The sequence below is a fragment of the Ochotona princeps genome, chromosome 25 (genome assembly GCF_030435755.1).
Source record: "Ochotona princeps isolate mOchPri1 chromosome 25, mOchPri1.hap1, whole genome shotgun sequence".
Taxonomy (NCBI): Eukaryota; Metazoa; Chordata; class Mammalia; order Lagomorpha; family Ochotonidae; genus Ochotona; species Ochotona princeps.
The window spans coordinates 5,028,471-5,043,725 of NC_080856.1; the positions used below are offsets into that span (position 1 = coordinate 5,028,471).

Genomic DNA, 15,255 nt, shown 5'->3' on the forward strand with positions numbered 1-15,255 from the left:
CTAACACACACACACACACACACACACACACACACTTCCTTTAAATATGAATTTAGCTGTTATCTCAGGATCTAGGCATGCAGATACCTTTGAGAAAGTTTCACTTAGTAAGAGCCATCTGTGGTCCTTTTCCCAAATCCTTTAGCATAAAATGTGAAAGCAGCTGGGATTTGATCTATGATTTAAGGTTTGCAGCAGAGTTCTTATTGAAGAGAACAAATCTGTCAAGATACAGGGGATGTACTTGGCAGACAGGACATGGTCCTGCAGCATTGGTAATACATACACATGGTTTCCACCAGGAGAGTAGGACCAAGAAGAATTGGAGGTTACCTAAGCTAGAATGAACAATCATTCTTAGCTGTAGGTGGATAGAGGTTACAGACGCACAGCAGATGAATTAGGCTCTGGAGAACTCCAGAGACATTCTGCTACTGCCTCTGTGTAACTTGGACTTCAGTGTGCTGGGAATTTCAGTGTCTCCTCACTGGCCCCGATGTAGACTGCTCTGTCAGGTGTACATTTGCCCCCGTTAAACATCAGTAGTGTGATCAGAGCTTTCATGTGGGCTGGACATCATCCTGGCAGAGGGTATGGGTGACCTTAGATCCCAGGAAGGCGACGCTGTGTACGAAGGTGAAACTACAACCTCTTGGAGCACTGACATGAACTTTTGGCTATAATGTTCAAGTCAAGCTTGCATCTAGGGCATCCTGGAGTCATTTTATCTTCTGGACTTTGACCCACTTTGCAGCATGGCAGCAGTAACATGTAGCTGCATAACTCACCCTCCAAAATGGTTGAGCAATTTACATAGAATTTCTCATTTTTTAAAATTTGTGGCAATTCACTGTGTCAAGAAATGTGACAGTTTTTAAAGAAATAAGTCTTGAGAATAATGTCTGTAGAGTAGAGGTATGGAAAGAGATTGTTAGAGGGTACATGATATTCCCAAACCTATTTGAAATGTGATTTTTCCTTTATTTGTGAGGTAGAGAGCTTCAGCCTAATGATCCTCATATGCCCACACACTGGGCTGAGTCGAGTGGAAGCTAGGAGCCTGCAACTGAACCCAGCTCTGCCATGTGGTTGGCAGCCTGACCCTAATCCCAACCTCCCAGGCTGTGAATTATCAGGAAACTGGGTAGGAAGTCGAGCTGGGACTCAGACCACTCTGATACAGCTCTTGCCAGCAGCATTTTACCTGCTACATTAAGTAGCTTATCCCCCCAATCCATTCGTATGTATTTTTTGATTCTCGGAATAGTGTGTCAGTTGAGCAGCAAATAGTTATAAGATGATAAAATTTACAAATCATGCTGCCTTTAGATTCAAATGTATCAAGAGTAAAAATCTTGTCTTAAAGTGTTAATCATCCTATGGCCTTTGTATCCTAATGCCAAAGAATTTCAAAAGTGACCTTTTCTGATGTGTGTATATTGCACTTCCATTTCTGCACTAGGCTCTATGATGTACAGAATAAAGGAAATCGACAAAACTAATATTTTGCTTTGGCTTCAGAAACAGTGGGCCCTCAAGCAAAACTACATTCTGTCTTGCTATTTAGATGCATTGTGTGTTAAAGGAAAGTGCCCACAGATTCTTACATAGTGTTCTAATTAGGTTGATGGTCATACAACCATATAGGACCTTAAGGCTTATGTGTCTGGGTTTCTGGTACTATGTTGTCTGAGTGCCTTGGCACAGTTATTACCCCTCTGTTACGTAAGAAGGAAAACAGCGTATGTGTATGCAAGGAGCTGACGGACAACAAGGTACCTGCAGGAAAGAACACAGCCTCTGCTAGTCCTGTAAGCAGGGCTTGGACACAACCCTGTATTTTACACTACGAACTCCTGTCAGTATCTCTAACTTTGCTTATTAAAGGTTTATTTACTTAAAAATGATACTTAGAGAGGGAGACAGATCTTCTGTCTGCTGGCTCACCCCTTTGCCCCTGCCACCGCCATTGGGGGTCTCGTGGACAAACCAGCTGAGCCGGTTTGAAGTCAGGAGGTCAAAGCTTCTTCCAGATGCCCTGTGTAGGTGCAAGGGTGTCATGATTTGGACCATTTTTTCTGGGCCTTCCTGCACACACTAGCAGGGAGCTGGTGTGGAAGTAGAGCGGCTGGGACTGGAACCTGCTTTCATGTGGCAAGCCAGCATCACAAGCAGTGGCTTTGCTTGCTGTACCCCAGTGCTGACCACGTCGCTGATGCCTTCACAGGTCACCTTAGCCTTCATCCCCAAAAAGGATTCCCAGGAGAATCTGCCCTGCCCAGTGCCGACACTATCAAAACAAAGCTAAACAGAATGTGGGAAGGAGTTTCCCTGTTTCACATCTGGAGTGGCAAGGGAGGATTAACAGGAAGAACTGGACACTTTACCTACTAAGGCCCGTTCTGGATGAAGGCTGAGCTCTCAGCTGTGGTGTCTTGGCTGAGGTGCCACCTGGCCTATCAGTCGTATCCCTTCGTTAAACTGGACGGCCATGCTTTGCCCCATCCACGCAACCGGGTGTTTCCTCAGATCAGAAGTGCTTATTCATTCTGATGGTTGCCCTATCCCATTAAACCTTGCTACCTGGCTTACAAGTACTCTGGAGTTCTTTCTTGTGGAAGAACAAGAACCCATAATCTGTCCCCTATAACATTTGGGCAGGGTTCCACAAAGGTTGAAATGAGCTGTTGTTCGCTTTGCAGATACCTCAAATCAGCTATGCATCCACAGCCCCAGAGCTGAGTGATAACACCAGGTACGACTTCTTCTCCCGAGTGGTGCCGCCTGATTCCTACCAAGCGCAAGCCATGGTGGACATCGTGACGGCTCTAGGTTGGAATTACGTATCAACTCTGGCTTCTGAGGGGAACTACGGAGAGAGTGGTGTGGAGGCCTTCACCCAGATATCCAGGGAAATGGGTAAGCAGGTGTTGATCAGATGGGGGGTTTGTGCACGTATTAGTTGCTGAATTCTGAGCATCTCAAAGGGCTTTCTTTTTTGTGTGGGATAATCGGAACTTCCTCAGGCATACTGTGCTGACAGTCCACTATAGAGGGGAGCTGGCCAGATGTGCGGTGGTCTGGTTTTGTTCGTAGGCCCACCAGGATGGCACTTCAGTGCTAATATAAAAATAGAGCTCCTGACACAAGTGGACACCTTTTTTTTCCAAGTTATCTGTTTTGACAAGGGAGTTGGCTGGCACATTACAGCCTCTGTAAATTTGAAATAATGGCAAAATGTTTGATTGTTCTAGGTGGAAGTTTACATTACTAAGTCATTAAATTAAAAGGTCATTTGAATTTATTGCCCAACACTAGAGGGACTATGACTAGTAATCATTATAAAGCAATACTGGAGTAGCCCCAAGGCTGTCTACCTAAGTGGTGTTCTGAATGTCATACCTTTTGCATGTTTATTATCTAAATCTTTGAAGCTTATGGTGCAGCGAAGGGCATCACGTACACACTTGGTTAGAACAAGATGTTGATGACTTATGTCCTGGGTGTCTTTGAAGGTGCTTAACCAAACCTCAGCAGGTGTTTCCCCGTGTGTTTCCTTGTGAGGTTGTAAATCTGTCCCAGCAGAATGCAAAAACCCAAAGTAGAGCACAGACCTTATCAAGTAACCAGCAGTGTCTTCACAGGTGAAAGGAGATGTATTCTTAAATACCATCATTATTAAGAGTGAACTTAATTTACAGAATTTTTTTTCTATAAAAAGTAGGTGTAGTGGTTTGTGGAAAGAGTAAAGTGACTATTACCTGTTTTATATCAACCTGGACCTAAAAGAAATTAAGTAGATAAATCTATTGTCTTAAAGGCTGCAACTTGGGAATAGATCATGTGATTTGGGCTTAACTATAATACAAAGAACAAAGAGCAAAAAGAACTGAATTTTTCACTCGAAATACTTAGAGATGGCTGAGATCTGTCCTTTGTATATAACAAGCTATAGGTATTTATTATATACAGTGTTCACTATTTGACAATTGTTCTGCGGTTGTTACACTGCAGAGTGTAGAAAAGGTCTAGTTAGGCTGGGCATATAGGCTTAATGGACTTAATGAGATTAATGCTTACATTTACACTAAATGATCATGAGGCTATAATTGTTGCTCTTTAGAATCTTTGATCAGTACTGTATGAATGATTTAAAACATTCAACTGAAATGTAAAATATGAAATTATCTTCTTGGATAAAAATCCCAAGTTTATTCTTGGAGAAAATGCCCACTGAAATGAAAACAATAGCTCTAAAGCAAGACCAGTGCTCTTCATAAGTAACTGACACCAATTCTGAGTAAATTTCAGCAGAAAAGATTTTGGAGCCTATGTTGACAGAACTTTTCTAGAATGTTCCTGGACATTCTGTTGCTGGGACACATTTTGTGTATAGGAAGCAGATTAATGTGAAGCATTTGGTACAGGACATATTTAGCCAACTGTTGAAGAAGTGCATTGTTGCCAAAGATAAATGAGTGCAGTTTTTTGACAAAGCTAAGAGATGGTTGTCAGAGGGTGCATGGCTGTATTTCGGAAATGTAGTCACATGGACGAACTTGGATGGTACCATTCAGTATTCCTGTTTCTGTCTTGGTTCTTAGTGTTGGGAGAAAATAATTTCAATGCCTAGTGTATGCTTCTGATTAGAGACGAGCATGTTTCTTCTGTGTTGATACTCTGAGAACTCTGACTTGATTGGATGTCCATTCTATTTCAGTTCTCACTGATCTAGGCAGTGGAGGAGGGCTGGGATGTCAATTAATATGCAGAATGCTGAAAAGGCCAAATTACTACCACACTAGAGTATGCCATGGAATATATTAAATATCAAAAGCATCCCTCATTGTAATGACAAAGATTTTATCTAGAACAAAAATAGCTAGAAATTAAACCTTTTACATGACAATGATATTAATGGGACTGGCAAATGGTAGCAACTTAACCCATTCTGAAATTATCTGACACTAATGAAAATTCATTAGTTCTGTAACATTTGCTGCTGTTACTACAACATTGATGACATCTGTCACCATGTTAGTAGTGTGTATTTCAAAAATTCGACTTGATTGAGAATTATAAATTCATTTTTCTGGAGTGTCTGCCTATTACTAAAGTTGTATTTTTCCAAGGCAATAAATGTTCCCATACTGTGGTCTGAATTTTTCCCCTTTGTAACATGGACTGCTAAAAAATTGAGCTCCCTGTGTCTTGTCTCTGAATAATTAAGACAGATGATAACAGAATGACAGTGAAATGAAAGTGTAGTAACAAATAGCTTGTACAGTTTGAGTAAAACATTTTCCATCCCACCAAATAGGACTCTTTGAGAAGTTCCTTGTGAATCCTGGAGAATGAAGCTCATTGATTAGGAATAGATGTCAATGATGGCGATTTTATAGCTCTTACACTATTAGCTCACAGAATTTCTTGACTGTAGGATTTTTTCTTGAAAACCTTAACAAAGAACATTTTGGTAAGCAAATAGCACAGTTTCCAGTGTTACTTGTGAAGTGAGATAAGAGCCAGGATGGCAAGGTTTGAGTCAAACAGTTGAGTATTTCAAATCACAGGGGATTGATTTTACCCTCAGTTTTCTAGCTAGGTGGAGGAAACTGCTGAGGAAAGATCATATAAGGATATGTATTTGAGATGGTGTAAATGAGAAGTTGAAAATGGGGAGACCAGTTGAGAAGTCATACACCCTAGTTATCAGTCTTGGCCTAATCTAGGGGCAATGATCCTAGAGCAAGAAGAGACAAATGTGAGAGATGTTTGAGGTAGACTTGATAGAATTTGGGAACTAAACTGAATTCAGAGCTTAAGGGTAAGGAAAAAATTAAAGTTTAAATTCCAGATTTGGGCAAGTAGGGGAAGGGAAATTCAATAACCAGGAAAAGATGATGAAATGGAAAGGTGGTCGTAGAATGGAATACATCGCTTTCATGGAAAGGTGGTTGTGGAGTGGGAGGCATGGATTTCATGAAGAGTAATAATAAGTACCAGCACATCTCATTGGAAACGTGAGAATGTTCGTGTGAGTCCAGCAGGCATTGAAGGATTTGCCACTCCTTTTCAAGGTGATTGGGTAGGAGGGCAGTGTTAGTAAAGGCTCTGAAGATAGATGCTTGGCGAGACTCTCAGGGTATTAATGTGAGAGGTGTAACCACGAGAAGCTGAGTATGACTGCTTATCTTCTTGATGGCTTATCGCCATGGGAGGACTATCAATGTGCTTTGAAGAGGGCTTGCAGAATAGGAGATAATAGGGGTTGTATAGCAAGCATTCTGGGATATTGAGCAGTTTTTCCTGGGAGAACAGGAATTTTGTCAGAAGGCATGGCTGATGGTGGTTGGTAAAGTGGGAGACAATCAAGTCGTGTTCTTGAAAATAGGCATTTTGATATCCCAGGGCAGCCATAGCAAAAATACTACCACCTAGGTAGCCTGAAATAGTAGAAACTGACTGTCTCGCCACTCTGGAGCCTAGAAATGGAGATCAAAGTGTTGGTAGAGCCATCTGCTTCTAAAACCTGATGGAGAGACACTTGTTATTTTTAATGTTCACCAGCAATACTTGGTATTCCTGTTTAAAGACATTCCTGCCATCTGTTTCCATCACCACATAGCCATCTTTGTTCTTGGGTCTGTGTCCTCTCTTCCTAGGAGAGTTCTGGATTGAAAGGAGTGGATATTGAGTTAAAGGTCTGTAATTATCTAGTGTGATCTCAACGGTTCTCATCTGTAATGGCTTCCCTCCACCCCCATTCTGAGGTACTGAGGTTAGTATTTTCACATCTGTCTTGGGAGATAGGTCAGCTTCTTACAGGGAATGACAGTGAAGAAGACTGTACTTGGCATTAGCTTTCTTGACCAGGTTGGGAGGTGGGCCAAGAGGACAAGTTAACAACAAAGAAGGGACTTGAGTGAATGGTATTGGGTTAATGAAGTGTGCAAATCTAACTAGTTCAGTTTCTTTCACAATTGTTACTGCTTTGTGGGACGAAATGACCTCATTAGTAATTTATGGTTCTATCTTGGAACAGCCGATTGTGTCTGAGTGTCTGGTTTTGTGGACTTCTATGTAGCCAACAGGATTCCTATAGGAGTGAAATGGGCTAAAAAGTATATTAGGTGTACAACTGCCCTACTTTGCATACTACAAATGAGTTTCTCTTTTTGACATCTGGAAGATGATGAACATCTAGAAAGTTCTGAGACTAAATCTATTTCTACTTGCCCTTTTAGTCTCTTGTGGCTTGTGGGAAGTGAATCATTTAGTTTCTGCTCAATTAAGCTTAAACATCACTAGAGTTAGTTATACACCCCTGCTAGTGAGGACCATCGTCCTCTATCCTTTCTGAATTATCCTGTATCTTACTGTATTGATGTTATAATAAAGTGGGGGAGGTGATAATATTCATTTAAGATTTTCCATCATAAGCTCTGGGGTTTGTAGCTTGTGATTCAACAAATGATTTTCCTAAGCCTTTAGACAGGTTCTTTCAGTTCTTTGTCTTACCTTATTATGCTATTTTTAAAAAGAAGACAGGATAATAAATGTTAATGCTACCACTATCATTAAGAGGGGCAAGGAAAATAAAGCTTTGTCTTTGAAGATAAAAAGAATATGTTAAAGGACTGCCTTCACATTGTGGGCTTGCACTGTATGGTGATACTCCTTCTTTAATCAGGCACCATGTTTGTGAATGGCTTATAGAAGATGACAGGCCTTCAAGTCGTCACTGCATACATTACTGGGGGCAGAATAGGCCCGAATCTGTCAAATCTAGTCTGGGTGGCATTTTTAAATTTTGCAAATGCTGGAAGCTTCTGCCTATTGTCTGTGTTCAGAATCTTGATCTCAGGATTGAAAGGGACTATTGGAGTTGTTGGATTGGTGGATTGTGTTTGAAATGACAATATCAGAAACAAATACAATTGATTCGTTTTCTGAATATAAATGTTACTTTTAGTGAGGTTGGAGCGGTAGAGGATGGATATTTCGTTTCTAGCATGTAGTTGAAAATCCTCACTGATCATATTTTAAGTACTATAGCATATTCAAGCATTTTCCTTTGGTTTATAAACAAAAGCCAGATTTCTATTAGCTGAAATGGATTACCTGCGTGTTAATACAAAGTGTTGTCAGTGACGTAAAAGAAGACCTAAAGAAAAGCTTTTCTGCTCACACATTCATAGCTTTGGAAAAATGACTTCCAGCAGGAAAAAATCCATTCGACAAAAATATTAATGTTGTAAAATACTGTGAATGAAAGGAAACATTTTAATTCAATTGAAAATTTTATATTCCTACAGCTGAGTTCTATTGATAAAACTGCATTCCAAGTTGCAAATCATTTAATTAATATTAACACTAGGTAATTGGCAAGAATAACTTCAAAGGAATGTCGAGGAAATTGCAAATTGGAGCTGCAGTTGTAGTGATCCTGTAACAGCTTTGGAGGGATCCAAAGAAAGTATGATTTTAACAACTGCTCTAGAACTTGATCAAATAGTGTCATTTCAAAACTGTTCTTCACCCTGCTCTCTCCAAACGTTTATGGCTTACTACCAAGAAGTAACAGTGACTGTAGGTGTGAAACAGGAAATAGCTCTATATGACATTGATTTCAAATGCGTGCATCCAAACTCATGGTTCTAATGATCTAGTCACATTTTCAATAAGCAATGGAAGTTGGATGTAGCGGCATGCACTGTGGAGAGGTCTATGACATGGGTGCAGGAGCCTGGGTGCTTGGGCTATGCTCTACTGCCTATCCAGGCTGTTAGCAAGGAGCAGGATCGGAAGTGAAGCAGCTGGGATACATACTGGCACATGAAAATTCGTAGCCACCATCTCTCATTTCCTTGCCAACAGTTTCAGTGTGTTTCTCTCTTGGGTCTTAGGTCAATAGTTGGTATCCAGGCCAAAAGAATTTTTCATGATCGAGCTTGTATCTGATCACCCTGGAGTATCGTGAGCCATGCTGTGTCTCTGTGAGCATACATGCTTGCCCTGCTGTCGACTTCCTCTCTAGATGCTTCTAGATGGATGAATTTGAACTTGGACTCTAGCTTCTTGAGTTGAACCGTGTTGTGCTACTTACTGCTTTTCAACATCTGCATGACTGGGAGAGCTCCTCTGCCTGCACTCTTTCACAGTTGTTAAGATCTGACCACGCAGGGAGCCACTGACCAGAAACTTCAGCTGTGTGTTTGCTCCTAGTGTGTCCTGGGGTTCTGACTCTGTGTAGCTTGTTGTCTGTTTCTCAGCTCTTTGAGTGTCCTATTTGTAGATGGAACACTCTGTAAAAATATATATATATATATGTATTGAATTCCTGGAATAAGAGGTTAAGTCTTGGGTGCTGGTTTGAGTCTCTGGTATTCCTGTGCATATACTCTAGAGGACGAGGAAATATGTGATTTCTGCTTCACCGTACTGCTTTCTGCCACTGCTCCAGTTACCAGTGGTGTTGGTTTTCTAGGGTTACCACAATTGGGGCAGTTGACTGTTACATTCTAGAGGCTTAAGTCTGAGATGAGTGTTAGTAGGGAGGGACTTTTAAATCGGGGCCCCAATGAAGTTTCTGTCCCATGCCTCTCCTCCTGGTACATTGCCGGCGATCTTTGGATTGTTTGGTTTGTTGAGGGTAAGCTGGGTTGACCTTTGTCTTCACTTTCAAGTGCTATCCCTGGGGCTGGCATTGTAGTTTTGTGTTAAGCTGCCTCCTGCAATGCCAGCATCTCATGAGTGCCAGTTTCAGTCATGGCTAATGGACTTCTTATCCAACTTGCTGCTGATGTTCCTGAGAAGTGTGGGAGACAGCCCAAGTTTTTGGGCCCCTGCTACTGACACATGACACCAGATGAAGTTTGAGGTCCTGCGTTCAGCTTCCTTCAGCCCTGGCTGATAAGGCCATTTTGGGATTAAACTAGCAAAAGGAAGATCTCATCTCTTCCTGTTCAACTCTGCCTTTCAGATCAGTAAAGCTTAATGTTCTGTCTCTGTGTATCCACACAAATTTTCTTTTATGAATGCCAGTCATACTGCATTTGGGGGCCTTGGCTCTTCCATTGTGACATCAACTTATTACATTCTTGAATATGTCCCCAAATAAGGCCATATTCTAAAGTCATAGAGGTTGATTTCAGTACAGCAGTTTGGTGGTGTGGGGTGTTAAACTATGTTAACTGTCGCACCAATCATGGCTGTTGGAATGAGCCCTGATGGGTGGAATGTTGCCTGAACTCAGCCCACTTCTGCACTGGTCCTTTGGATGACTTTTGAGCCTTAGCTTCCAGTTGGTCCTGTGAGATCAGTGTCTGTTTTCAGCTTTGCCAGCTGTTCTCTGCACTCAAGGTTGAATGCCCAAGGAAACCTTGTGTTAAGTGCCCAAGAAATCATTCTTTAATCTCCCTTTCCAAAGCCAATTTTCCTTGTTCAATCGATTCTGTTTGGAAACTCCAGCACTGGAGGAGAGCTGGAAGGTGCAATCTGTACTTACTGTGTTAATAGGCGAATATCACATCAAAACATCCTTCTGTGGAAATGGATAAACGAAAAATACATTTGTGTCATTTTTGTAAGTCTTAAAGTTGGCCTGAGAATTAGTAATACATTTCCCAGTGCATAAAACTTTTCAACTAAGCAACAACTAGCTTCTTGAAAAAAAAAACACAATCATTCAAGTGTAATAGAATCAGAAGGCTGTAAGGTGAATAGTTGATTGAAATAGGTGCCAATTATTTCAAGGGTGATGTCCCTTGGAAAACTGTACTGCACAGTCCATATTCTTAGTGTTGGAGACAGATCCTGAGCTTTTCCAGCTTTTGTTACCTGACCAAAGCTATTTCATCAGTGGCTGGGGGCTCCTCAAGAGGCAAGGCAAGGGGAAAGGACAGAATGTGAAACTTAAGTTGGCTCATTTGTTACTCATACATTACTTGTAAACAACTCTGGGAAGAGGTTTGGGGACCCGAATGTCGAACAGTGAGTTAAACATGTTCCACTGGTTCTAGCAGTGAGAACAAAGAAATGGATGGCTCTGGTAGAAGCTTAAAGGACTTCCAAAGCAGTGGTTCTCATGGCTGTATGGCTTTGGAGTCACATTTGCTTCATGCATCAAGGCTAGCTTGTACGTAAGGAGCTGTTAAGGGAAATGGGGAAACTGCAGAACATTGCTGGACTTCTATGCCCAGTGCAAGATGGCATCTTCTTTGTTCAAAATTCTGTGTGATGTTATTGCTAGAAGGGCTCCCATACTAACTTGTTCAGGAGAGAGCTGATGGGCCATTTTACTAAAGAACTATTTGAGTCGCTATTGTGTGTTGTGGTGTTGTGCCAGGTGTTAGAGACAAGATACTGAGAGTCGGCTTTGATGCTGCTTCCAAACATATCACCTCTCCAAGCCCCAGATCGTCCCGCACTACAACAATGAGCCTAGCCCTCAGTCTGAGAGTCTATGAAAAGTCTTGCAGATCCTGCATCTGTCACACCCACAACTTCACCCAAGGATGCTTTGGAGACAGTGGAGTTCAGTGAGGGGTCCATGGCATCCTGGGAGTGAACAAGGTAGAGAGACTTGAATGTGAAAGCATAGCTGTGTTTGTGTGGGTGTACACATGGGGCTAGGCTTGGACTGAGGGTGGTGATAGGCCAGCATCAGATACAGATGTTTCCTACTATTGTTAGAAGCTGGTGGGGTGAGGAATTCAACAAGGGCATGCAACAGAAGGTGCTAGAGGGTTGGTCCTGGCAGTGATGTTAACTGACAGCTTCAGAACATGAGATTAACACATTGTTCCCATCAGCTTGGAATTCCTCCCTACCTCACACCCTACCCCAGAATGGTGTGACTAGTGTTGTCTTGTTGACTTTATTTCTCAGAAGACTTCTCTGATCTCCAGGCCTTATTTTTCTTAACCTTTTTTCTTTGTGTGCTGCTAAGGGAAAACAAATCCAGACTTTGATAAGGAGAGATTGTATTCAGAGGGTAGAGTGTTGCAGTGAGCAAATGATCGACCTCAAATTGCAATCAAAGACACATGTCTTCTATAGGCTAAGGAGGGATTAACTAACATCTGACAGATTCAAAAGGTGTGTTTCTCCACCAGGACGGGAGGGCCAGTGGAGGTCCTGTGGTTTCTCAGGGGAAGCCGGTGAAGGGGATACATTCCGGTTTTTAGTGTTGCTTGGGCTGCGCAAGCAGCCATCAGGGCCATGGGAAAGAATCTTACGTTTTATTAAGACAAAAGAAGCTAGAAAATGGGCCGTTGCAAAGATTTGGTCAGTTTTTGTGGCTTTGTGATTTATTGTCATTTTATCTTTTAATTCTCTTCCTTTAGGGTAGTGTGTACATTATTTCCGTTTGTAATCACATTGTGTTGTAAAGGAGGCAAAGTCGAGAAGATGCTTTAAGAAAACTTGTTGGAGTTGGCATTGTGGTATTAATGGATGACAACACTGCTTGTGGCACTGGCGTCTCATGGGCACCAGTTCAAGTCCTGGGTGCTCCACTTACTATCTTGCTATGCTGCTCCCTGCTAAGGTATTTGGGAAAACAGGATTGTCCAAGTGCTTGGGCTCCTGCACCCACATGGGAGACCCAGAGGAACTCATTGCAGACCAGCTCAGTTACAGCCATTTGGGGAGAGAATCCGTGTATGGAACATTATTCTCTCTTCTCTCCCATCCCGACCTTGCCTTCTTCCTCTCTGTATCTTAGTAACTCTGCCTTTCAAATAAATAAATCTTTTAAAAACTATTAAATATATCTCTACAATAGGATGCTGAACTCTACCGTTGTCCATACTTACGATGTCAGGACACACTTAAACGGCAGAATGATGGACTTATGACTGTTTAAGAAAGATTATACTATTGAAATACTATGGGAGAAATCAGTGGGGTGGGGATAGAAGGGATATTTCAGAGCCTATGGAACTGCATCATAAAAAATTAAAACCCCAGATGTTTATAAAAACTTGAAAGACTGAATATATTATGCAGAAAGGAATTGTGTCCTAGATACAGGATCTTGGAAAGCAGGAGACTTGGAGAAGGGTAGAGGAACCGGTTAGTGGTCTGCTTAGAGGCATTCTGTGATAGAGAGTGGGACCTTACCCAGGGTCAGGCTTCAGTGTCATCCTGGCTGTGGTGCTTGGAGATACTGGACTTGGGGACCTCAGTGCATCTGCAACAGGAAGGTATAGGGTAGGAGGGAGAGTCAGGAAACCGAAGCAGTGGCTTAAGTGGATGATAGCAAGTTTGACACCTAGATTGCTAAACTTAATTGTGAGAAGCAGAGCCAGATGGTGGATCTGCTGTTCTGGTGGAACTTAAGCTCTGGTTAGGGAGCAGAACTCGACTATGCCTGACAAACAGGAGGGATGCAAAACCAGGCAGTGGATAAGTCTGCCTAATGCACTGTTTCCATCTGGCTTTGCATGTCCCAGGTTTATAAGTGTGCAACATGATTCCTGACAAGATACCTTTAAGGTCTACATTTTCTGATATTTGGAATCATGGCTGCAGGTTCTGGGAAATTCTACTTCATCACATATCACAGGTTGTGCCCTTGTAAGTGCAGGAACTGCACTAGGTGCTGACAATTGAGGTGGGTTTCTTAACCTTCAGGTGCCTAGGTGTGGTGAGGAGAATCACTTAAGAGAATAAAAGTAAAAGGAAAAGTAACAATTGGATATTTAAGCTAGTAAATAGAAATTGAGCCTTCTTAAGAAACATGTGTTTGTGGTTGGTTTGAGAGACTGCCAGGAAAGCAGCATGACCAAAGCACAGCTATGGCAGCAGGTGAGATGCACTGTGACAGGTTTGGTTGACTACACTTGGAAGGGTAGATTTTATTCTGGCCCAATGGGAAGCTCTTGAAGGGGGTGAGATTTGGAGAGTTTTGTGGTAAAGCCGAAGTGTTAGTAAGGTCATGTGCTAAAGTAGAATTTCAAGGGAAAAGATGGGACCAGAAGATGGCTTAGAGATCTATTGCAAGTTCCCAGGCAAGGGTTGCCGTTGACTGGGATTGTAGCGTGCATCAGCAGGAAGCCTGTCCATTGGCGCTCTCGGGAGTAGAGTCAAGATCGCAGGCCTGCAGGTTTGTGGTGTCTTGCTTCTGTGGAGATCTACAGGGCTGAAACAGAATTTTTTCAGGATAACTTGGCCCCGTGGCAGGATGTGTCTTGAGCCTGAGACTTGGATGCAGGTGTCCAGGTGATATGGGTCCCCTGCAAGGAGGATTCACAGGTGAGGTGTCCGGTCAATTATTTCTTGGCCAACTTTACTCAGTGAAAACAAAGAAGATAAGTATGCTCCATTGCTGTTACTTTTAAAAAACGTTGTTCTGAAGTCTTTCCTGCTATGTTTCAGGCCTTCTGAAAAGAATGTGGAACTTCAAACCTTCTTGTCAATAATTCAGAATATCTAGTGTTTAACTTGTACTTTAAACTGTTACTGATTTGCTTTAACACTCATTAGTCATGGAGTTTTCTGAACACCTCCGAGTTCTAAATCCAGCGGTAATTCTGGAAATACTTTCCTACCTGTTCAGTCACAGGAATTGGGGATTTGATACCTTGGCTCTAAAAATTTATCTTTTATTTAAAGTATGCGAAGCTATGACTAGATCGAAGTATTTGTTTCTTTTAAGTTTCTTCTGGAGTGTGCTCCATTACGTGTGAGTTGTCTCAAAGTCTCTTTCATTGAAAGATAAAGTCTGGGGGCTTTTGTGGTGCAGTGGGTTAAGACTACTGCTTGCAGTGCCTACATCCCAGGTCCAAGTGCTGCTTTGGTTTTCAGCTGCTGCTCTACTGATCCAACTCTCTCCCAGTGTACCTAGGGTGATAGGTGAAGGCCCAAGTACTTGGAACCTAGTATCATATGGAAGACGAGGATGGAGTCCCAGGCTCCTGGCTTCAGTTTGGCCTAGCTGTGGTCATGTGGCCATTTTGGGAGTGAACTAGCAGGTGCAAGATTGATTCTTCCTCCCTCCCTGTCACTCTGCCTCTCAAATAATTCCAGTGATTGTTTTTTGTTCCACTGTTTTTCCTTTAAAACATTTGTCATTAATATGAGCATAAGATTTGATGTATTTAGGAGAAACAGTTCTAAGAACACATTGCTACTTTCCTTCATCTTGTCCTTCCTTTATTTTTTTTAATTTTAAAAGTCTTTGAATTTATAATCACGTGCTTAACATTCCACTAAAGGTAGTATTCAACAAGTTAACTGTAGAAATAT

General features: G+C 41.9%; 1 protein-coding gene across 1 annotated transcript in view; it reads left to right on the forward strand.

Moving 5' to 3' along the window:
* GRM8 (glutamate metabotropic receptor 8) overlaps positions 1-15,255 on the forward strand; it is a 570,939-nt gene that overhangs the window by 116,631 nt on the left and 439,053 nt on the right. The window contains exon 2 of the mRNA XM_036497284.2: positions 2,703-2,919. Within this exon, the coding sequence (XP_036353177.2) occupies positions 2,703-2,919 (217 nt within the window). The remainder of the gene's footprint in view (positions 1-2,702; positions 2,920-15,255) is intronic.